The 26,417-nt window shown below is 35.6% G+C and overlaps 1 protein-coding gene across 1 annotated transcript in view; it reads right to left on the reverse strand.

Annotated features, from left to right (window-relative positions):
• LOC111154994 (stromal antigen 1) overlaps positions 1-26,417 on the reverse strand; it is a 432,305-nt gene that overhangs the window by 265,910 nt on the left and 139,978 nt on the right. The window contains exons 3-4 of the mRNA XM_022514974.1: positions 24,043-24,145; positions 1,039-1,203 (exon numbers count right to left, since the gene is read on the reverse strand). Of these exons, the coding sequence (XP_022370682.1) occupies positions 1,039-1,203; positions 24,043-24,145 (268 nt within the window). The remainder of the gene's footprint in view (positions 1-1,038; positions 1,204-24,042; positions 24,146-26,417) is intronic.

Below are 26,417 nucleotides of genomic sequence, written 5' to 3' on the forward strand. Positions count from 1 at the left end.
ATATTTTTCAATATATTATTTTTCAATATATTATCATTTTTCAATTTTTCATTTTTCAATATATTATCAATTGATTCCTAACTATAAAGTATCCAGTTGCTAGGCACACTTCTAGTGAAAGATAGATTAGTGAAATTTTTTGGAGAGTAATATATTTATGTATCACAAAGTTAAGAAATACCCTTTCACCAAAAAATTTTGCCCTAGTGTATTTTTTTTTAAAGATATTATTTTTTAAATTTGATAGATAGAGATAGTAAGAGACAGAAAACACAACCAGGGAGAGCTGGTGAGGGAGAAGCGAAGCGGGGCTCGATCCCAGGACACTGGCATCACCACCTGAAGTGAAGGCAGACACTTACCAACTGAGTCACTGAAGTGCCCCTAACTCTAGTGTTTTAAAATGGAAAAAAAAAAAAAAGAAAAAAAGAAAAGGTAAAGAGGTAAACACGAATAATGAATAAACTCTAACAGTGAAAAAATGAAAAGATACACTAAAAGAACAGTAAAATAACTGTGATTTATCCTTATAGCCAATTAGTAAGAAGCCAATAATTATATGCTCTTACAGAATATTTAATAATGTTTGTTAAGTGAATGAGGTGAGAGAAGAAAGAATAGGAAGGTTATAAAAGATCACATACACACACCAAATAACCATGAATATTAATTGTGGTTATTCCTAATTCACTACTTAAGAATCCTTTTTTTATACCCTTTCTTCTTTGAAATATTCTTCAGTACACATATGTTACTTAGAGTAAGTCAGATTCTAAAAATATATAGTAAGGCAATAAAAATTCTCTCAGGCAGCTATTATTTATATACAAGTCATTTAACTCAGTATGCTGTAATCTAAAGTGCATTTTACCATTAAACAAAATGTCTTTCCTGATGCAACTAAGTAAAACAAAGAAAATATTTAAAGATAAACTTCATTATACAATCAGCAAAAATATATAAATACCACTTAATAGGTTCCACATAGATTACTGACAGTACTGCTTTATAAATAAGATAAAAACACTTAAAATTTACCTGCATTGCACTTTTCCCCAATTTCACCACTTCAAATAGTGTGACAGGCTCCCCTTCACCATTCTGTTGAGGGTGCCCATTTGCTCTTCCACGGCCCGTTCCTCTAATGGTAGCTTCAATTCTACTCTTCTCTCCTGGAGATTTTCGAGGTTTCTTATTTGTAGACTGAATAAAAAGATGAGGAAAAAATTAAATTAAATATAGGTACACTTTGCTTTATGCAGAATACCACAATTACGTTTCATCCTGTGGAAAGTACTTAGCACTACTACAGGTTAAGAGGTGTAATTTCTGAGCAAAGGAAGCTTTACAATTTGTTTTCAGTAATAACTGCAAACAGCAAAGTGTAATTTATATAAGACATGAAAATTTAAAAAAAATGTTTTGCACAACAATAATGCAAATTCTGAATATTTTAACCATGTCCCCTTTGACATCTCCATCTTATACCTTCCTGATACTATTCCCTCAGAAACCTTATTCAATAAAGCATTACTTGGAAATGTTGCATATTCAACTTCTCTCTCTATAGAAGTCCTCGAGTATTTTTTTTTATCCAGTCATGCAACCAATATATGTTGAACATATTTAAGACTGTTCTAGGTACTAAAAATACTAACAATAAACAAACATTCTTGCCTCTGATGGAATTTACATTCTTCAATTAACATCCCAGCCCATGTCCCCAATTTTTTTTAAAAAGTCAACACCAGCTACCACCTTATCTATGTCTAACCCTTGAGCCAAGGATAATTTGACAGAATCGCCTACGAGTCACTATTATTATTCACATAAATTTCATTCATATATAAACTCATCACAGTTACTGCTTTACCAAACTTACCAATGAAAATAGTGTTGCTAAATGTAATAGACATGTTTTGAAACCCTATCAATAGGCCACATGATTTCATCCTTTCCTTTCAGATATCTTTTCCCTTCCCTGTATTTCTTACCTGTTAGAATTACCTTAGGGCTCTACTCAGTATCTTTTCTTCTTAATCTTTATACTCTCTTTTAAGGGATTTACCATCAAAATAGTCTGTTTCAGTTATCTACTTCTCAATTTATTCCTCATCTTCACATCTACCCTTGTTTGTCCCACATTATGATCCTGGAGCCGGACCTGTAAACTTTTTTGTTATCTGCTACAGTGTTCAGCTTTTTAACTAAAGGGCATGGGAGGAATACTACAAAATATGGTATGTAGGGGCTTCCCTCCCAACTTATTGCACCTGTTCCCTTCACTTTCTATTCTTCTGTTCTTCATAGTACTTTTTCAACTCTTCTTGGTTAACAATCTTACAATCATTTCTGTGTGTAGATTACTATGTAATAAACTATTTATTTTTAAGTAAATTATTTTTAGAACAGTTCTAGATTTACCAAAAAACTGTGAAGACAGTACAGAAAATTCCCATATATATCACATTCACTTACCCTATTATTAACTCCTTACCATTTGTATGGTACATTTGCTACAGTTAGTGAACCGATATTGAGAGATTAACAAAAAGTCCCCACTTAATTCAGATTTTCTTAGCTTTGCCTAATGGCCATTTTCTGTTCCAGGACCCCATTCAGGACACCCTATTACATTTATGTCATGTGCCTCTAAACTCCTCTTGGCTTTGACAGGCTTTCTGGTGACCCTGACTGTTGTGAGGATTTCTGGCCTAGTGTTTTATAGAATGTTTCTCAACTGGGTTTTGTCTGATGGGTTTTTCTTATCACTACACTGGGATTAAGGGTTTGGAGAGGAAGATGTAAGAGATAAAGTTTTACTTTTTTTCCACCTTGTATCAAAGGTATACACTATCAACATGATTTATCACTGAGGATGCTGACCTTAATCAGTTGACTGAAGTGGTGTCTGTCATGTTTCTCAACTGTAAAGTTACTTTTCCACCCCTTTCCATTCTGTATTTCTGGAAGAAAGACACTACATACATCCCACTACACATTTATGGGGTGGGGTGTTATTCTCCACCTCTTTCATGGGGGAGTATTTACACATATCTAGAATTTTTTAGTAAGGGAGATTTATCTGTTCTCAATTCGATCACTTAAACTAATGTGGACTCATCCAAACTTATTTTATACTTTGAGTTATAATTCAACACAGTTCTGTTCTTCAACCTGTTTCAGCTCTGGCCGTAGGGAGATCTTTTAGTTGGCTCCTGCATCCATTTCACATATTTCCATCTGTGTGTGTGTATGTGTGGGTCTTACTGGTTACCTTCTGGCAGCACAATATTCTGCAGGCTTATCTTGTATGCTCCCTTCCTCAATTTTTGGAACTAGCCAATACTCCAAGGAGCTCTGGTTCCTTTTACTGAAGAATGATATTAAAGATGAAGATCTGGGCACTTGGTTTTGCTCCTTGATACTGAGTGTAAGTACTGCTGCATGTAACAATTTATTATCCATATTAAGATAAGTTCATACTAGTTATCTCCAACTCTAACCATTACCATATGAATGCATCGTCCCCCTTACTAATCCATATGGTCACAACCCAACAGTGACAAACCTGACACCCACTAGTATACATGTATAGCAGTAACAGAACTATTTATGTGCTGTGATGAGCACTGGGTGTTACACTTAACTAATGAAGCACTGAGTACTACATCAAAAACTAATTATGTACTATACAGTGGCTAACTGTGTAACATAAAAAAACTGTTCAATCACACCCCAGCAGAAACAATTTTATTAACTAGGTTGCATTGCTTACATATACAATGTAGTTTCTTTGATTTTAGTCTTACAGATTAATTTCAGAAGTTATTTAAGTCAGCAACTTCCTGCCCAATTCCCTTCAATAACATTGTTTCAAACACTTCAAACAGAGGTAGACTGCTTTCTTACATTCTACATTCCCTTCTGGTATCCACCTAACCTCTTACATGACTTTATAAAATCTGTACTTCTAAAATTCACTTTTTCTGTTAAGTTCAATGGGTTTTAACAAATGCAGTGTCATGAGATACAATCTGGTATCTCATCACCTTAAAAAAATCCCTGTGCTTCTCCCATTCAAACCTCCCACTTCTCTTTGGCAAACAATGAATTCTTTTATCATTACTATAGTTTTGGCTTTTACAGTCATATAATTAAATCACATAGTATGCAGCCTCGTTAGACTGTATCTCTCACTTTAACAATATATAAAAAGATTCATCCATGTCTTTTAGTGCTGACTAGCTAATTTTTTTATTTCTAAGTAATATTTCATTGTATGAATGTATCACATTTTGTCATCCACTAACCTAATGATGGACATCTTGGTCACCATTTTTTGGCCGTTAGGAATAAAGGTGCAATACACGTTCACATGTAGCATTTTGTGCAGGCATAATTTCCAAATGAATTGTGTAAACATCTAGGAGGATGATTATTCAATCATATGATAAAACTATGTTTAGCTTTGTAAAAAAACTGCCAAACAATCTTCCAAAGTAGATATAACATTTTGTATTCCCTCCAGTGATGAATAAGAGCTCCTGATGCTCTGTAACCTTGACAGCTTTATAACCTTGTCATGTATTTGGATTTCAGCCATTTTAATAGGTATACAGTTGTTATTCTATTGTTGTCTTAATTTGCAATTCCTAAATAATAATTAACGACTTTTTAATAATTAACAATTCTTCATCAAATTAAAATTTTCTACTGCAATTACTAGAATATTGTCTCCTGACTACATCCTGACTCTCTATATTGGTACTATTTAACATGATAGCACTACTCTCATGAAGCTAATTGAGCATATGAAATATGGCTAGTCAAAAACAAAATTTGCAATAAGTATAAAATATCCACAAGATTGTGAAGACATGAAGTTCAGAATGAAAAATAGCGTACAAAATCTCTCACTTATAATGTTATAGTGATTACATGATGAAATAACTTTAGATATACAAAAATTAATTTCATTACCCATTTTTTGAAACTTAGACAATATTAAGCTGCAGATGTGGCTCACATCCTATTTCTATTAAACGATCCCACACTATTCTAATTCTATAATCACAGTATCTCTTATAATGTAACATAATCCCATTACTTCCTTGTTTAATCTCTGATCTTTGGTGACCCTCATTAACCATCAATTTAAAATCCAAACTCCTAAGCATGGCAACTAAGACTATCATTTACCACCTGTTCAGTCATCTACCACACCAGATTCCTCTTTACGGGCTGATACATTTAAAGTTGCTTAAAAACATCATCATTTCATGCTTTCATTCTTTACAGCTGGACTCTTGATTTTGGCTCCTAGTAAGTCTTGTGTCTGTGCTCACTTTTCAGAGGAACAGGTATTTTCTCAGTATTGTGCAAGCACACAAGTGTCTCTACACACAACTGTGTGTATATGTCTGAAAACAGGTGGGAAAATATATTTCTTTATTAAATAAGTAATACATTCACTTGGTCTAAAACTCAAAAGGTGATTAAAGTTCTACAATGAAAACTTGCACACCCCTGCCCTCAATCCACAATTTACCTTCCTAAGAGACAAACACTACTACTCTTTCCTTATATGTCATATAAACAAAGAAATATGTATGGAATAAAAGAAGAAATAAATAAATGGAAACCCACTCTATGTTCATGGATTGCAAGAGTTAATTTTATTAAAATGACAATACTCCCCAAAGCAACCTAGAGATTCAATGTAATCTCTATCAAAATCCAAATGACATGTTTTCCAGAAATGGAAAAACCCATTCTATAATTAATAGTGACTCTCAAAAGGATCTCAAACGACCAGAATAATCTTGAAAAGCAACAACAATGGAAGACACACTTCTTGACTTGAAAACTTACTGCAAAGCTACACTATAAAAACAGTGTGGTGCTGGCATGAAAGCAAACATACAAAGCAGTGGAATATAATAAAGAGCCCAAAAAACAAACCCTCACATATATGGTTTAATGATTTTGACAAATCCACTCAATGGGTAAAGAGCAAAAGGCAACACACAGAATGGAAAATAATATTTACAAATCATGTATCTGATAAAAGATTAATATCCAAAATTCATAAAGAACTACTAAAACTCAACAAATAACCGGATTTGAAAATTGGAAAATAATCTGAATAGACATTTCTCTGAAGAAGATATGCAAATGACCATTAAGCACAGAAGAGATGCTCAATGTCACTAATCATTAGGGAAATGCACATCAAAACTACAATGAGATGGAGCCCCACACCTATTACGATGGCTACTATCAAAAAAAGAGAAAACAATTCTTAGAGCGGATGTGGAGACATTAGAACTCTTGCGCACTGTTGATGGCAATGTAAAATGGTATAGCCGTTGTGGGAAACAGTATGTCAGTTCCTCAAAAATATAAAAATAGAATTACCATATGATCAACCAACTATATATATATACCCAAAAGAACTGAAACCAGGGTCTCAAAAAGTTATTTGTATAGCCATCATAACAGCAACATTATTCATTAAGAGCTCAAATATGGAAGCAACCCAAGTATCCATTGTTGAATTAACGGATGAACAAATGTGGTATATACACACAACAGAATATTATTCAGCCTTAAAAAGGAAGGAAATTCTAAAATAATCTACAATATGGATGAACCTTGAGAATATCATGCTAAGTGAAAGAAGCCAATAACAAAAAAGTACTAAATCACTCCACTTAAATAAGGTACTTAGTCAAAATCATAGAGACAGAAAGTGGTTGCCAGAGGCTAGGGAAAAAGAAATAGGGAGTTATTGTTTAATGGGTAGAATTTATGTTTTTGTTTTTTACTGAAGTATAGCAATTTTATAATAGTTTCAGGTGTACAAAATAATGAGTACATATTTGTATTTTGGCGATCACTTTACAAAGTGATCACCACAATAAATCTATCACCTATCACTGTACAAAGTTTTTACAGTATTAACAGCTATATTTTCTATGCCCAACACTGCATATCCATGTATTATTTTTCTTAGAGTTAGTCTTAAAATATGAATAAAGTTCTAGAGATGGTGGTAATGACTGCACAGTATCATGAATGTATTTAATACAACTGAACTATACAGGTAAAAATGGTTAAGTTGGCAAACCTTAGGTGTATTTCACAAAAATAAAAAGAAAAACTGGAAAAAACCTAAATGCATATATATTTCCATGTATCTATAATATTTTATGTTACTTATGCACAGCTCTGCACCATTCTACTTTCACATATTTTCAGTCAATCTATAGTATGTCCTAGAGAATACCTTTTTTCTGAAAGCTGCAATGTTGCATTGAACTGATGGACATAATTTTTTTAGACACTAAGCCAATGACTTATATTTACTTTATTCTGGATCCTTTACAATTAAAAATAACACCATGACAAGTAAGCCTGCATATGTGTAGAAATGTCTGTATCACACACACAAATAGAATATAGACAGTATGAACTAAATTCCATAAATACAGGAGAAATAAACCAGAAATCTCATACATGGGAACCTTTACCACAGGTCATGATGGGGGGGGGGTGTGGATAAAAACATAAAAATCCATTTGATCTTATCTAAGGTTCTATTGCTTTTATCTCCACTATCCCAAGAGTGACTTTCCCATATACCAAATCCAGACACTAAAAATCAGAAAAGATGTTCAGAAAAACTGACCCTAATAAAAAGAATAAGAACAGAGAATATAATAATACAACAGGATACATACAATCTTTAGGTTATACCCAAAGAATACAATTTTGCAGTTCTGAAAACAATCCCCATCTCAGACATGTAACTACACTTGTCCCACTCAAATTTGACGTTTCTCTGGAGTTTGGCCAGGGGGTGGGGGATGGGCAGAAGAGTAGGGGGAATTTTAAAATTAAGAATTTTGACAGTTATTTTAAAGGGTGATAATATATACATAACCCTTTAATTACTTGTGACTTGAAAGGCTCCCTTCCCTACACGTTTCTGCCACATACGTGAGGTGACATACAGCTGTATTCTCATTCCTAAACAAGGATCCAAGGTGCTCTCAAATGAAAGAAATTGATGATGTCCCATGACCAACTTGCTTCGTTGTTTCAGATCTGACACTGTGCCGTCTTATAAACTAAAGCCGGTAAACTGGCTCCTATGAAGCTAGAATCCTGCCCTACCATTATCAGTGTATCCCAGGGACTGAAGGCCTTTCCTTGATCCCACGCCATTAAGTGGGTCTCCCACAAGAGGCTGCCAGACCACATAGATGGCATAGATCTAGTTCAGAAGACATCTGTAAACACTTACTAATCCTGAACACACACAGTCTCCCTGATGGAACAAGATCCACTTATTTCATTTACCCCAACAACTTCTTGGCTAGGAAATCTTTCTTGAATTAATAGCAAGTAAACCTCTTCCCAAATACCTGCCTCAACTTAGCAGGCATGTCTACTTTCTACGTCTTGTTTTATTGAGTCTCACCTACTCTACCTTCCAGAATTCTGCTTAAGACCTCAAGTGACATTTATGTGGTATTACTGCCAAATATGCAGAACTAGAACCTAACCATTAGCAAAGAAAAAATCAAACTGATCCAATCTACATAACACAAGGTAAGAGAAAGGATTTTTTTTCCACAGTCCAACACAACTCTTACTTCTTTATTCGTCATGCAGTTACTATGTATCAGATACATAAAAAAAAATTTGATCCTTCCATACACTACCACAAACGGTTTTCAAGTAACTTTTACTACTTAAGATGTACTTTCCAACATCCCATTACAGTGTTGTCAGTTGGTGATGGAGAACTAATCATGCTTCCAATTCCATTAAAAATAGTGTAAGTGAGGAGGAAGCAAGATGGCGGAGGAGTAGGAGACTGAAATATCATCAGGTCACAGGAGCTCAGCTAGTTAGTTATCAAACCATTCCGAACACGTACAAACTCATCAGAGGTAGCAAAGAAGAAGAAAAGAAATGCTAGGAAGAAAAAATCGACCACTTTCTGGAAGGTAATACACGTAGAGAAGTGAATCCAAAGCAGTGGGAAGATTGGTCGGGGGGACCAGCTCCCAAAAAGTGGTAGAGCATTGGAGCACAAAATCAGAACTCTCAGACGTCTGGTCCACTGAGAGACATCATTCCAGAGGCTAACCAGAGTTGGACACCGCACGGGGGCAATGTGGTCTCAGGACCTGCAAGGTCATAAAATGTCTGAAGGTGTCTGAGTATAGGAGAGCAGCGAGGTACTGGAGTGGGGAAGCTGACTACAGAGACAGGGCAGAGGAGTAAGTTCTCAGTTCGGGGTTACCTTAAACCATGATCCAAGGCACAGTCAGACCACTGCTCTTTGACCAGGGACCCTACAAATGGCACATATGGTGAGACCCCCTACTAGCTCCACCGAGAAGGGTGCCAGGAATCTGCTGGATTTGGAGACTCCAAATGGGGCCATGGGCCACAGACAGAAACACGCAGTTGCAGGCAAGGTGTCCACAGAGCGCGGGCCGGAAACCAGGGAGACAGGAGGGATTGACTGCTTTTCTCTGAAGGCACAATGAGAACTGGAGACCCGACCACTTGGCTCCTCCGGGACGGAGACTGGAAGGCTGCCATTTTCATTCCTGTGCTCCAAAGCCTTACAAAAAGCGTTTAGGGAACAAAAGGTACTGAGCGCAAACTAGAGCAGATTACTTAGCCTGGACCCCGGCAAGGTTGATGCAATTCCGCCTCAGGCAAGACATTTGAGAATCACTCCAACAGGCACGTCCCCCAGAAGATCAACAAGAACATACAGCCAAGACCAAGTTCACCAATCAACAAGAACTGTAGAATTCTAGAGCTAAGGGAAAACAATTCATGGTGTTTACCCCATAATCCTTTAGTCTTCCAAAGTTAAATTTTTTTTTCTTATTCTATTTTTTTTAATTTCCTCTTTCCTCGTTTAAAAGTTTCAAACTATTTTATCTTAATAATGGCTTTTTTAAAAAGTCTTTTTATATTACCATTGTCATACTCCCATTTTATCGCTTCATTCTATTTAACTTTATTTTTTGTATACATAAGAGGTTTCTTTCTTTGAAATTTTGGGATACAATTTCTTCTAATAGACCAAAATATACTCTAAATCTAACACATGGCTTTCATCTAGTCTCCAGCCATACCATGTATTCTCATTTTTTTTCTTTTTCCAAACAATTTATCTTCTCAGTGCCGTTTTTACAATCTTTTTTAATCTTCATCCTTACACTCATATTCCATCCCTTCATTACGTTTACCCTTATTTTTGTATATATATAAGTTTTACTTTCTTTAAAATTTTAGGAGGTAGTTTCTTCTAAGTGAACAGAATATACCCAAAGTCAAGTGGGTGGATCTGCTCTATTCACCAGCCTAAGATATATATTTTTTTGTCTAATTTTTTTATTTCCCCCCTTCTCTCTTCCCCCGGTTTCAGGTCTCCTCACCCTTGATTAGCGCATATTTTTCTGGGTCTTTGCCACCCTTTTAGTATTTTATTCTCTCGTTCAACTATTCTTATCTGGATAAAATGACGGAAAAAATCACCACAAAAAAAAAGAACAAGAGGCAATACCAATGGCTAGGGACCTAATCAATACGGACACTGGTAATATGTCAGATCTACAGTTCAGAATAATGATTCTCAAGGTGCTAGCTGGACTCGAAAAAGGCTTGGAAGATTATTAGAGAAACCCTGTCTGGAGAAATAAAAGCGCTTTCTGGAGAATAAAAGAACTAAAATCTAACCAAGTTTAAGTAAAAAAAGCTATTAATGACATGCAATCAAATATGGAGGCTCTAACTGCTAGGACAAATGAGGCAGAAGACAGAAGTAGTGATACAGAAGAGAAAATGATGGAGAATAAAGAAGCCGAGCAAAAGAGAGACAAACAACTACTGGACCACGAGGGGAGAATATCCAGAGATAAGCGATACCATAAGACAAAACGGTATTAGAATCATTGGGATTCCATAAGAAGAAGGGGGCGGGGAGCAAAAGGTATACTGGATTGAATTACATTGAGAATTTCTCTAATATGGAAAATGAACAAACATCAAAATCCAGGAGGTAGAGAGAAATGCCCCTCAAGATCAGTAAAAATAGGTCCACACCCCATCATCTAATAGTAAAACTTTCAAGTCTTAGTGACAAAGAGAAAATCCTGAGAGCAGCTCAGGAGAAGTCTGTAACATACACTGGCAGAAATATTAGATTGGCAGCAGACTTATCCACAGAGACCTGGCAGGCCAGAAAGGACTGGCATGATACATTCAGAGGAGTAAATGAGAAAAATATCCAGCCTAGGATACTATATCCAGGTAGGCTGTCACTGAAAATAGGAGAGATAAAAAGCTTCCGGGACAAACAAAAATTAAGAAAATTTGCAAACATCAAACCAGCCATACAGAAAATATTGAAAGGGGTCCTCCAAGCGAAGAGAGAGCCTAAAAGTAACAGACCACAAAGGAACGGAGACAACATACTGTAACAGTCACCTTACAGGCAATACGATGGCACTGAATTCATATCTCCCAATAGTTACCCTGAATGTGAATGGGATAAATGCCCCAATCAAAAGACACAGGGTATCAGAATGTATTAAAAAAAAAAAAAAAAACAAGACCCATCGATATGCTGTCTACAAGAAACTCATTTTAGACCCAAAGACACCTCCATTTGAAAGTGAGGGGGTAGAAAATAATTTACCATGCTAATGGACATCAAAAGAAAGCTGGGGTGGCAATCCTTATATCAGATAAATTACATGTTAAGCCAAAGACTATAACAAGAGATGAGGAAGGACACCCTATCATACTTAAAGGGTCTGTCCAACAAGAAAATGTAACAGTTTTAAATGTCTATGCCCCTAACCTGGGAGTAGCCAATTATATAAACCAATTAATAACAAAATCAAAGAAACACATTGACAATAATACAATAACAGTAGGGGACTTTAACACCTCCCTCACAGAAACGGACAGATCATCTAAGCCAAAGATCAACAAGGAAATAAAGGCTTTAAATGACACACTGGACTACACGGACATCACAGATATATTCAGAACGTTCCATCCGAAAGCAACAGAATACACATTCTTCTCTAGTGCACATGGGACATGCTTCAGAATAGATCACATCCTGGCTCACAAAATCACGTCTTAACCAGTAGCAAAGATGCGATCGTTCCCTGAATATTTTCAGACCACAATGTTCTAGCTCTGAAGCGAGAACTCAATCACAAGAGGAAAGCTGGAAAGAACAGAAATACACAGAGGCTAAAGAGCATCCTACTAAAGAATGAATGGGTCAACCAGGAAATTAAAGAACTGAAAAAATTCAGGAAAGAAATGAAAATGAAAACACAACTGCTCAAAATCTGTGGGACACAGCAAAGGCAGTCCTGAGAGGAAAGTATATAGCGATACAAGCCTTTCTCAAGAAAGAAGAAAGGTCTCAAGTACACAACCTAACCCTACACCTAAAGGAGCTGGAGAAAGAACAGCGAAGAAAGCCTAAACCCAGCAGGAGAAGAGAAATAATCACAATCAGAAAAGAAATCAATGAAACAGAAGCCAAAGAACGGTAGAACAAATCAATGAAACCAGGAGCTGGTTCTCTGAAAGAATTAATAAGATTGATACACACCCCTGGCCAGACTTCTGCAAAAGCAAAGAGAAAGGACCCAAATTAATAAAATCGTGAATGAAAGAGGAGAGATCACAACCAACACCAAAGAAATACAAACAATTTTAAGAACGTACTATGAGCAACTATAGGCCAGCAAATTTGACAATCTGGAAGAAATGGGTGCATTCCTAGAGACATATAAACTAACAAAACTGAACCAGGAAGACAAAGAAAACCTGAACAGACCCATAACCAGTAAGGAGATTGAAGCAGTCATCAAAAATCTCCCAACAAACAAGAGCCCAGGGCCAGACGGCTTCCCAGGGGAATGCTACCAAGCATTTAAAGAAGAATTAATACCTATTCTCCTAAACTGTTCCAAAAAAATGGAAATGGAAGGAAAACTTCCAAACTCGTTTTATGAGGTCAGCACTACCTTGATCCCAAAACCAGACAAAGACCCCACCAAAAAAGAGAATTACAGACCAATATCCTTGATGAACACGGATGCAAAAATTCTCATCAAAATACTAGCCAATAGGCTCCAACAGTACATTAAAAGGATTATTCACCCCGACCAAGTGGGATTTATTCCAGGGCTGCAACGCTGGTTCAACATCCTACAACTCAATCAATGTGATACAGTACATTAATAAAAGAAAGAACAAGAACCGTATGATACTCTCAACAGATGCTGAAAAAGCATTTGACAAAGTACAGCATCCCTTCTTGATCGAAACTCTTCAAAGTGTAGGGATAGAGGATACATATCTCAATATCATCAAAGCCATCTATGAAAAACCCATGTCGAATATCATTCTCAATGGGGGAAAACTGAGAGCTTTTCCCCTAAGGTCAGGAACACGGCAGGAATGTCCACTATCACCACTGCTATTCAACATAGTACTAGAAGTCCTAGCCTCAGCAATCAGACAACAAAAAGAAATAAAAGACATCTGAATAGGCAAGGAAGAAGTCAAACTCTCACTCTTTGCAAATGATACAATACTTTATGTGGAAAACCCAAAATACTCCACTCCAAAAATGCCAGAACTCATATAGGAATTCACTTACATGTCAGGATATAAAATCAATGCACAGAAACCAGTTGCATTTCTATACACAAACAACAAGAGAGAAGAAAGAGAAATTAAGCAGTCGATCCCGTTTACAATTGCGCCCAAAACCATAAGATACCTAGGAATAAACCTAACCAAAGAGGCAAAGACTCTGTACTCAGAAAACTATAAAGTACTCATGAAAGAAATGGGGAAAGACACAAAGAAATGGAAAAATGTTCCATGCTCATGAATTGGAAGAACAAATACTGTGAAAATGTCTATGCTACCTAAAGCAATCTACATGTCTAATGCAATCCCCACCAGAATACCATCCATTTTTTTTCCAAAGAAATGGAACAAATAATCCTAAAATTTATATGGAACCAGAAAAGACCCTGAACAGCCAGAGCAATGTTGACAAAGAAAGCCAAAGTTGGTGGCATCACAATTCCAGACTTCAAGCTCTACATTACAAAGCTGTCTCCATCAAGACAGTATGGTACTGGCACAGAAACAGACCCATAGATCAATGGAACACAACAGAGAGCCCAGAAACAGACCCTCAACTCTATGGTGAAATAATCTTTGACAAAGCACGAAATGGAAATGGAAAAAAGACAGTCTCTCCAACAAATGGTGTTGGGAAAACCGGACAGCCACATGCAGAAGAATGAAACTGGACCATTTCCTTACACCACACACAAAAATTGACTCAAAATGGATGAAAGACCTCAATGTGAGAACAGGAATCCATCAAAATCCTTGAGGCGAGCATAGGCAGCAACCTCTTCGACCTCGGCCGCAGCAACTTCTTCCTAGTAATATCGCCAAAGGCAAGGGAAGCAAGGGCAAAATGAACTATTGGGACTTCAAGATCAACAGCTTTTGCACAGTAAAGGAAACAGTCAACAAAAACCAAAAGACAACCGACAAAATAGCAGAAGATATTCGCAAATGACACAGCAGATAAAGGGCTAGTATCCAAAATCTATAAAGAACTTATCAATCTCAACACCCAAAGAACAAATAACCAATCAAGAAATGGGCAGAAGACATGAACAGACATTTCTACAAAGAAGACATCCAGATGGCAGTTGGCCAACAGACACATGAAAAAGTGCTCTGCACCACTCGGCATCAGAGAAATACACATCAAAATCACAATGAGATACCACCTTACACCAGTCAGAATGGCTAAAATGAACAAGTCAGGAAACGACAGATGCTGGCGGGGATGCAGAGAAAAGGGAACCCTCCGACACTGTTGGTGGGAATGCAGGCTGGTGCATCCACTCTGGAAAACAGCAAGCAGGGTCCTCAAAAAGTTGAAAATAGAGCTACCCTACGACCCAGCAATCACACTACTGGAATTTACCCTAAAGATACAAATGTAGTGATCCAAAGGGGCACGTGCACCCGAATGTTTATAGCAGCAATGTCCACAATGGCCAAACAATGCAAAGAACCTAGATGTCCATCAACAGATGAATGGGTAAAGATGTGGTATATATACACAATGGAATACTGTGCAGCCACCAAAAGAAATGAAATCTTGCCATTTGCAACGACGTGGATGGAACTAGGGGGTATTATGCAGAGTGAAATAAGTCAATCAGAGAAAGACAATTATCATATGATCTCTGATATGAGGAATTTGAGGCGGAAGGGCAGGGGGTTTTAGGGGATAGGGAAGGGAAAAAAATGAAACAACATGGGATCGGCAGGGAGACAAACCATAAGAGACTCTTAATCTCACAAAACAAACTGAGGGTTGCCGAGGTGAGGGGGGCATGGAGAGGGCGGTTGGGTTATGGAAATTGGGGAGGGTATGTGCTATATTGAGTGCTGGTAAGTATGTAAGCCTGATGATTCACAGACCAGTACCTTTGGAGCAAATAATACAATGTACGTTAATAAAAATAATTTTAAAAAATAGTGTAAGTAAGAGATGTCATGGTCCATAGGGTTAATAATAAAGGAAACTAGAGTCATGTTTTCACTGCTGGACATTTCAGAAACAGAGTGAGGGGAAAAGATGGTAATGATTACATGTAGGAAATCAAAACTATCGGAAACAAAGCCTGACTAAATTACTAAGTAACAACTTTCACAGAAAATATGCTCATGAAGTCATAAACCTACACAATCTTTACTACATGTTTGTGAAAATGATGTAATCAAATATCAGAAATTGCTTTATTCAAAGTATCTATTACTTAACCTAAATGCGTACCTACAATTCTGGTAAAACTTTTTAAAGACAGCAACTAATAGTAACTGAAAGCTAACTGTTTTAAATTAGCTTTATGCCTTACCTGAATTTGCTCATAAGCACCAAATGTACAATAATACCTACCCTTTCACAAAAGTGTATATAAAACATACTTAGAATAACAATACAAAATGATTATATACAAATAATTGAAAGAAAACAAGGAACACAAATAACTGTAACATAATACATATAAATACATAATACATATAAGAAACACTTCATGGCAATTTGGTTTAAGGCAAATGCTGGAAGGGTTCTATGAAAGGACAAATAATTTCCAGTAACAGGTAACCAGAGAGTTTCACAGAAGAGATGAGCTGCCAGTTGGGACTTAATGGATCAGTAAAATTGGTACAACTATCATGACCAGAATTTAGGAAGCAAGGATTCCACAAAGAGCAAACACCACGAGCTAATGCACAGAAGTGGGAAAGCACAAGACACCTACACATAGAGAAGGACAAAAAAATGTATCTGACTGAAAGAAAGGTTATGAATAAGGAAACAATAAAATAGTAGGTTTTAAGTTAGAAGAACGTAAGTCAAACAAAAAGGCACTTCTTGTTATTTGAACAAGTTTTTAAAAAAGTCAACATGGGGCACCTGGGTGGCTCAGTGGGTTAAGCCTCTGCCTTCGGCTCAGGTCATGATCTCAGGGTCCTGGAATTGAGCCCCATGTAGGGCTCTCTGCTCAGCAGGGGGCCTGCTTCTCCCCCACCCCCGCCTGCCCTTCTGCCTACTTGTGATATCTCTCTTTGTCAAATAAATTAATAAGTAAAATCTTTTTTAAAGGTCAACTTGACAATATTTTTTAAAATGGAACTGAAAAGGGAAAAGACTTCCTGCTAAAAGTAGGATGGTAACAGTTCAAACCCCATATAAAGTGAAACATAAAAAAATGAAATTGGGGAAAGGAAAAGAAGAGACAGATATAGAAGACACTGTGAAATAAAATTTTATCAGATGAGACTCTAATTAGATATTGGAGAGAGGGAAAGGAAGGGAGGATGAAGAAACTCAATGGTGATTCACGTTTTAATTGTGAGTTCTTGGAAGAACTGAGCTAGTTTTAACAAACTGAAGGAAGTCCAAACTAAAAACCAGTCAACAGGAGAAATATTACATGAAAAATTAATAATAGGTAACAAAGCTAGTTTGAGAAAGGAGATACAAGTCCAAATGATGAGTACATTTCAGAATGTGATCAAGTGTGTAGGCTTAAGCAACAAAAGTCGTATTATAAAGAGATTACTGTTTCTTAGAAAAATAAAAAGACCTATAGAAAATGGCAAATAGGCAATTTGGAAAAGAAACACAAATGATCAATATTTCAAAACATATTGTTAAAAGTTTACACCACTTGGAAATATGTAAAGTTTTAATAATCAGTATAATCAACAGTAAGATGGGCAATGCTATGTATTTTGCTGTGTGAAAGGCCAACCTGTAATACACATCCAAAGCTTTCAAAACATGGCATATCTTTCTGACTGACCAACTCCAATTTTAAGAATTTAGGATTAAAAAAAGATCAAAACATCTAGCAAATTTTATTTGGGAGACAGTTTATATCAGCATGGAAAATGTATTTGTGAGATAGTTTCCATCAGTATGGGTTAGATTAATGAAGGACTTTTAATATAAATGTTTGATGATAGGGGATTAAATAATTTGGTACAAAATACCACAAAGCCATTAAAAATTATGTAAAATATTTAAATGTCATGAAATTTGTAATATTCTACATAAAAGTACCAAGTAATTTAGGAGATCCAACTCTTACAAATTTACCTATTAACCCTGTTCTTCTGATGCTTGTTAATATTTTCTTATATATTCTCCCATTTTCCATGTGTATGAATATACAGAAATTAAAGTAAAAACTTTCTTTTTAGTTACCTTTCCTTTTCAGCCAAGGCAAATATTAAAGTCAATTATTCTGAGAACAAGTTCAGGCTGTCACTTAAATAGAACAAAGAAAACAAAATCCTTAATAAAACATTAAACCAGAGACTAAAGATAGGTTATGTTCCAGATGTATTGATTTACATGACAACTAACAGCAAAATGAAATCCTGGACTGATTTCTGACCCAGGAAGAAACATTTTTTTTTCTTTCCTTAGGGTATTACTAAGACAACCAGTAAAAACTGAACGAAATGTACAGATAACAGTGTTATATCAATATTTTTTTCCTCATTTTCATAATTGTGCTGTGGTTGTATAAAAGAGTGTCCTTGATTTTAAGGAAATTCATACAAAAGCACTGGGAGTAATGTGGCACCATGTCTGTTCCTCTCAAACACTTCAAAAGTAATTATAGATAAATAATATAATAGACTCCCTTATCCATAGTTTACGTTCCTCAGTTTGAGTTACTTGCAGTCAAGCCCAGTTCAGAAGCAGGTGATCCTCCTTCTGACTTATCATCAGAATATCAATAGTAGGTTAACACTGTAAAACAATACCTACATCATTCACCTTGCTTCATCACATCATGTAGGTATTTTCTCATCTCATATCATCGCAAGAATGTGAGTATATTACAATGAGATATTCTGAGAGAGCTTCATATAACTTTTATTATAGAATATTATTTTGTTTTTGGTTGTTTTTGTTATTAATCTCTTAATATGCCTAACTTATAAATTAAACTTTACTGGGGTGCCTGGGTGGCTCAGTCAGTTAAACATCCAACTCTTGATTTCAGCTCAGGTCATGATCTCAGGGTCATGAGACTGATCACAGTGTAGGGCTCTGCTCTGAGGATGGAACCTGCTTGAGATTCTCTCTCCCTCCTCCCTCTGCTCCTCCCCCTCACTTCCGTGCACACATGTTCTGTCTCAATAACTAAATAAAGAAAACTAAACTTTATCCTAGATATGTATATATAAGAAAAGAATAGTATATATACTATTTGTTCCCATCTGCAGTTTCAGGCATCCACTGGGGGCTCCCCTGTAGATAAGGGGGAGGGATACTGTACAGGCTTACATATATAAAAATATATACTTACATGTATATGTATATAGAGAGAGGAAAAAATAGGATAAAACAAACATAGCAAAATGCTAATATGTAGACAATCTGTATGAAGAATCTGCATAGAAAATTTTGTAAAATTCTTGCAAATTTTCTCCATCTGAAATTATTTCAAAATAAAAGAATTTTAAACACCAGGGGGAAAAAAAGTGATAATTTAACAAAATTAACATTCATATATTCATACTTACTGAAAGTCTGACACTAGTACAAAGCAGTAAACAAAGCATATAAAAATCCCTACCTTATCTTCTACCAGGTGGAGACAGACAATAAATACATAAGTAAAATGTATATTATGTTAGAAATCAAGTGTTGTGGAAAGAGGGGAACACACACACACAATCACCTTCTTCCAAGTGTATAAGTCTCCTTGGTAGGAGTGAGGATTTGCAATTTAAAATACCACCTATAAGGGATGTGACAACAAGAAGATGAGACAAGGCCCTGATATAAGGTGCAAGCCTAACAGAATTCAGCAAAAGTATATGATGGTGGCTTAAGCCAGTTTTGTAGTAAAAAATTACTGACTCTATTTGAAAATTGATTAGACAGGATATGCTGATATACTGAATACAGGGGAGAAAGAAAACATCAAAGATGACTACAGCTTTAATGCCTGAGCAACTAAAGGGTGAAAGACACGGTTATGGAAAAGAGGTGGGCGGGAGATAGCCAGCTTGGGAGTTTGGTTTTTTAAACATTGTGGCCCCTTTAAATTTCTACAGGAAGGAACTCAATAGACATTTGAATAACTCTGGAGTCTAGGGTAAAGTCCAGCCTGGAGACATAAATCTGGGAGACATAAACTTATATATGGTATTTAAAGTCAAGAGACTGGATGTGATCACCAAAGGAGTAGTGGGTCAGTTGACAAAGGAAATGATGTTTTTTAATCTGTTAATATAATCATAGGGTTAGTATAAACATGATACAGTGTTTGTTTAGAGACCGCTAATCATTTGAATAGAGAGCTACAATTACGAATATGAATTAGGACAACTACAATATAAGAGTGGTTTAATAACACCTAATAGTATACCAAAAAGAAATACCAATAATGTGATGCTCTGTAAGAATTTAAAAATGAAAAAAATACTACCCATAACAGAAAATCCTTACACTATTTGTTTTCATATGGCTGAGTAAACAAACAAAATCAGAGATCATGAAGTCTTAGAAAATATAAACAGTATTATTATAATAGCTAAACAAAGCATTTATCAATCGAAACTCAGAATTGTCCAAAATGGAGCCAACTGACTAAAACTGTCTGAAGCAATCTTCAGAACAGGTACTGGAGCATATGCAAATCTGATCAATCTGACAAAGACACCTCTCAATATAAATTAATGGGTTGGCATTTTGGCATTCTTGACAGAAAGACTTCGGGAGTTTAAGATACAAGTTTAAAACCAAGCTTTGGGGGTGCCTGGGTGGCTCAGCGAGCTAAGCCTCTGCTTTTGCCTCAGGTCATGATCTCAGGATCCTGAGATCAAGACCCGCAAGTCAGGCTCTCTGCTCAGCGGGAAGTCTACTTCTCCCTCTCTCTCTCTGCTTGTCTTTCTACCTACTTGTGATCTCTCTCTCTGTCAAATAAATACATAAATAAAAATCTTAAAAATAATAAAAATAAAACCTAGCTTTGCCACTTATATGCTGTGTGGGACCTCAGCAAATTACCACTTCATACTTTTGTTTTCTGCTTTGTAAACTACATCTAAGACTATTTCAGGTACGCCTGAGTGATTTAGTCAGTGGAGCCTCAGCCTTCCGCTCTTGTCATGATCCTAAGATCAAGTGCCGCAGCAGAGGGCCTGCTACTCCCTCTGCCTGCCTCTCCCCTTGCTTGTGCTTACACGCACTCTCTCATAAATAAATAAATAAAATCTTAAAAGAAAAAAAAAGACTATTTCATAGTACTGACGTCACAATTAAATGACATAAATAGCTTCAGCCTAGTGCAAAGCCAGGGTAGAAATTCGGAAAGTTGTGTTGTTTCCAAGATCAAGAAATGGACTTGAGGCAGGTGGAAGTAAGTACAGATACCCATGTGAACTAAGGAGTATGAAAATATGGACTAAAATCTAACACAAGTTTCCAGAATGCACTATCCTACCCTCCAAACTCTTTTTCAATTCTATAAACATGAGATGAAAATGTACTATTTATCTATTAGATTATGGTATAGAAATTTTAGTAATTTTAGTAAATTTAATTTTAGTAAAAATTAAATCATATTTCTAACCACAAGGAGCTAAATCTGGATATGCAAACACCTTTTCAACAAGAAAAGCAAAAATGTTATAGGGATGCAGCTACAGACACATCAAAATTAAGACACATTCTATAATAACAACATAATAGCTCGCTAAAGGGGTGATAAATTCTCTTTAGGGGAAAAAAAGGCATTCTTGAAGAAGGAAGCACTTAATCTGAATCTTAGGAAGTTAAGTATTTCAACTGGAGGAAAACAAATTCAGATAAGTAATCATATAGGCAGTTAATACTCCTACCTTCAAGCAAGTTTAGTCTTACTTCCAATTTGCACCTGTAACTCATGAATCCTAGTGAAAACAATGTAACATACCTATAGCCTCAGAAAAATCATAGTAAGGAGAACTAGACAGTCTCCAGCATCTGAGTATGAAACTCTTTTTCTTTTCCCAAAATGCTTTCATAATGGATATTATACCACCAAATATTCTAACAAAACTGATAAGTAATATAAAGAGTGATTTTAATATTATGCCTTTTCCACCGCAATTTTTTCCTTTTAAATAAAGATGGAATGTAAGAGTGTAGAGAAAATAGTACAAGTCATCCCTCTAACCTTCAAATTTAAGACTGTGCTAAAAAATGAAAGGTTATAAAGATTCATTGAAGCTAATTAAAAACTGAGGCTAAGAAACATGAATAGAATAGTAATAACATAAAAAGTCACAAGGACATATTTATAATAACTGGTTAATATTACCATTAATATTACCATCAACTGCAACAAGTAAATTTCATTTGCATAATTCAAACCAACAAACTATAAAATCGTATTTATGAAATGATTATAAACTTTAAGGTCATTATTTGGTGATTTTACACAATATTTTTATCTTGAGATATGCTAATGATATTTGTTGTTAAATAAAGATAATCAAGTCCTGAGCAGGGGACCTAAACAGACACTTTCCCTAAGAAGACTTACAGATGACCAAGAGACACATGAAAAGATGCTGAACATTAATAATAATAAAGGAAAGGCAAATCAAAACCACAATAAGGTATCACATCACACCCATTAGAATTCTAGTATCAAAAAAACAAGAAATAACAAGTGCTAAGCAGGGATGTGGAGAAAGGGAACTTTCATGTACTGTTAGTGGGAAATTTAACTGGTACAGCTACTATGAAAACCAGTCTCAAAAAATTAAAAAATAGAAATGCCATATGACCTAGTAATTCCACTGGTGGGTATTTAGCCGAAGAAAATGAAAAGACTAATTCAAAAAGATATATGCACCCCTATGTTAATTGCAGCATTATTTAAAATAGCTAAGATACAGAAAAAAAGCTAAACTGTCCACTGATAATAAGTTAGATGGAGAAAGACAAATACCACATGATTTCATTTATATATGAAATCTAAAAAAACAAAACAAAGAAGACAAAGAGATTCATAAATATAGAGAAAAAAGTAGTAGTTGCCAAAGGGGCAGGGGAAGAGGCTGGGGGGCTGGATGAACAAAACATGTAAAGGGGACTACAGGATTCAAACTTCCAGTTATAAACTAGATTAGTCATAAGGATAAAAAATACAGCTTAGGGAATATAGTCAATAATATTGTACTAACACTGTATAGTGACAGGTGGTAATTACACTTATCATGGTGACCACTGCATCATATATTGAATGGTCAAATCACTATGTTATACACCTGAAACTAATAAAACATTGTATGTCAACTATACTTCAATAATAAAAATTTTAAAAAGAAAAAGCAAGCTCGTATCTTTTAGAAATAGATTCTGAAATATCTACAGATGGAATGATGTCTATATGAACTTGAAAATAAAACAGGAAGGAAATAAGGGGTGGAGAAATGAAAAAGCCATGACTTGATAGCTGCTGTTGCTGGGTAATGGTTATATGGAGAGTTCATTATAGTATTATGCCTCTCACAAAAGGAGAGTGAAATGTTCCATAATAAGAACTTTCATAAAATAGAGAAAAAATTGCTAATACCAAATCATATAAAAATGAGTGCAGAATAGTACAAACCTTAAACCTTGACATGGTGAGTGATACTGTCTCTGAGAGTTTATGCTACCTTAAACCGAATGATGCCTGGTGCACTCAAAAAATATATAAAGAGGGGCACCTGGGTGGCTCAGTGGGTTAAGCCTCTGCCTTCAGCTCAGGTCATGATCCCAGGGTTCTGGGATCGAGCCCCACATCCGGTTCTCTGCTCAGCGGGGAGCCTGCTTCCCCCCACCCCGCCCCTCCTGCCTCTCTGCCTACTTGTAATCTCTGTCAAATAAATAACTAAAATCTTAGAACAAACAAACAAATGAAATATATATATAAATAAATATATCCCCTCGAAGTACAGATATCCAGAATACTTCTAAACTTCTCAATCATATATCAATGAAAATATATTCTCACACTAGGCCAAAATCCCAAATAATACTACCAAAATGCACACTTAAGAGGTCACATCAGAGCTGCACCTAAAATGCAAGGAGGTCATAACTAACTACATCTCATTTCATATTAATCATCTTCTCCATGTCTTTACATGGATCATAATTTATTTACAAGCAAAGCATGGAGAGCAAAAAAGATACTAAAATCAAATTACTTTCCTGATCACTGTCAATCCAATTCATGAAGCAAAGTTTCCAAGAATCTCTAATATGTATTAACAGAACTAGAATTAACAAACAGCTTGTATCAAGCCCCTTTACTCAGTAACGATTACAAGAACAAAGACAAGTATAATACATACTGGAGGCCGACCAGGACGACCCCTTTTTCTTTTTCCTTTGATCTCTGTCTCTTCAAGTTCGCTGCCAGCATCAGAATGGGCAGTAGTTTCATTAGTTGAATCCCTAGAAAACGTGATATATTATTTTAGCAAACAAATTAATTCATATATACAATGCAGTTCTGTTCCACTACTTTCCTTACCTCCTGGAATATGGCTGATAAGAAGTGTTTTTTCTTCCACTTCCAGAAAAAATCTTTAGGAAACTGAAAATGTTATACTTCCTGTCTGTATCCCATAACCCTGAGTGACATGAATCTCCAAGTTAATAGATAAACAAAGAGAAGGAAATGATTGTGGAAATGGCAGCTGCTATACAAAATATAAATGAAAATTCAGTTGTAGAAGATGAATTCATCAACACAAAAAAACTAACTCTTAAGAGGAATTTTGTTCATTCTATAAAATCAGGAAAGTCAATAGTGTGCTAGTAAAAGTTTAACTGCCTCTTCAAAAAAATATGATTAAAAATGTTACTGATATAAAGGATATATAACAATTTACTGACAAAAAAATACACAGTATTTTTATTATAAATTCCATATAGCTAATCCATTCACATAAAATGATAGTTTTACCACTCTTGTATCCATACCTAACCTTTGGTTGCAACTGATGAACAAACACAGTTCTGACATGAAAGATCACAACTTCTTTACTGAATAAGTAACAGTTCTCAAATACTAGAAGAATACTTCTCACTATGAGTGTTATTATAACATAATGGCTATAAACCTGGTATACCTTTAAATTTAACCTACATTCTTAACAATAACTTCATCACATTAGGTCTACAGACAAATGTCAAAATAATAAATTGAGCCCTGATCTGTAGTGTTTGCTGCTTTTCGCAATGTAAATACTCCTACCACAATTTCAAATTGCCAAAATGGTATCAACAGACTTGAGAAGTAATAAACAGTAATAGTACACCACTAAAAAGTATTTCTACCATAAAAATACAATAGGTGTAAATAAAAACTTCAAGAACATATAAAATAGTAATATGTAAAATAATTAGAAAGTGGTGAATTTGAGGATTTGTTACATTTATTTTTAATATGATTTATTTAATTTTAAGTACATAAAGCTTAACTTTTTATAATGACAATGTTAATTTCACTAGGTCACAAAATTCCTGTAAATTTAATATTTAACTCTCCAAGACAGTACAGGCTGGCTCTAGCATACCACTGAAAAGATATATATAGTATGAACAACTTCTTCATTAAATTTTATGTTACTAACAGTATAAAGGATATGCATAAAACTGCAAATACAATAAAAGGAATACAGCAAAGGGGAGTCCAACATACAATCTATTATTTCTCCATCTGCTTCACTGAATGCTCTCAGTATCATTTCCTCTTTGTGTCGGGTGCCTAAAGCTTAATTCTTTACTGTCTGCTACTCTTCCCTTTATACCACACTCAATGGGAGATCTCACCCACTTGATGTATAACTTCTATCACTTCAATACATTATCAATAGACCTGATCACCCATTTCTCATTTCTCCAAAGAAGACAAAGGGCTAACAGACATATGAAAAAAATGCTCAGCGTCACTCAACATCAGAAAAATACAAATCAAAATCAATGAGATACCACCTCACACAAGTCAAAATGGCTAAAATTAACAACTTAGAAAATAACAGATGTTGGAGAGGATGCAGAGAAAGGGGAGCTCTCTTTCACTGTTGGTGGGAATGCAAACATGCAGCCACTCTAGAAAACAACAGGGAGGTTCCCCAAGAAAGTTAAAAATAGAACTACCCTATGACTCAGCAATTGTACTACTAGGTATTTACAAAAAGGATACAAAAACACTGATTTGAAGGGGCACATGCACCTGAATGTTCATAGCAGCAATGTCCACAATAGCGAAAGTATGGAAAGAGCCCAGATGTCCATCAACAGATGAATGGATAAAGAGGATGTGGTATATGTATGTATGTGTACACACACACACACACACACACACACACACACACACACACAATGGAGTATTACTTAGCCATCAAAAAGAATGAAACCTTGCCATTTGCAATGACATGGATGGAACTATAGGGTGTTATGCTAAGTGAAATAAGTCAGTCAGCAAAAGACAAATACATATATTTCACTCAAATGTGAAATTTAAGAAACAAAACAGAGGATCATAGGAGAAGGGAAGGAAAGATAAGATAAAAACAGAGAGGAAGGCAAACCATAAGAGACTCTTAACTACGGGAAACAAACGAGGGCTGCTGGAGGGGAGATGGGTGGTGGGATGGGGTAACTGGGTGATGGGCATTAAGGAGGGTGCTTGATGTAATGAGCACTGGGTGTTATATGC

This window comes from Enhydra lutris, unplaced genomic scaffold (genome assembly GCF_002288905.1).
Source record: "Enhydra lutris kenyoni isolate GAN:26980312 unplaced genomic scaffold, ASM228890v2 scaffoldscaffold39, whole genome shotgun sequence".
Taxonomy (NCBI): domain Eukaryota; kingdom Metazoa; phylum Chordata; class Mammalia; order Carnivora; family Mustelidae; genus Enhydra; species Enhydra lutris.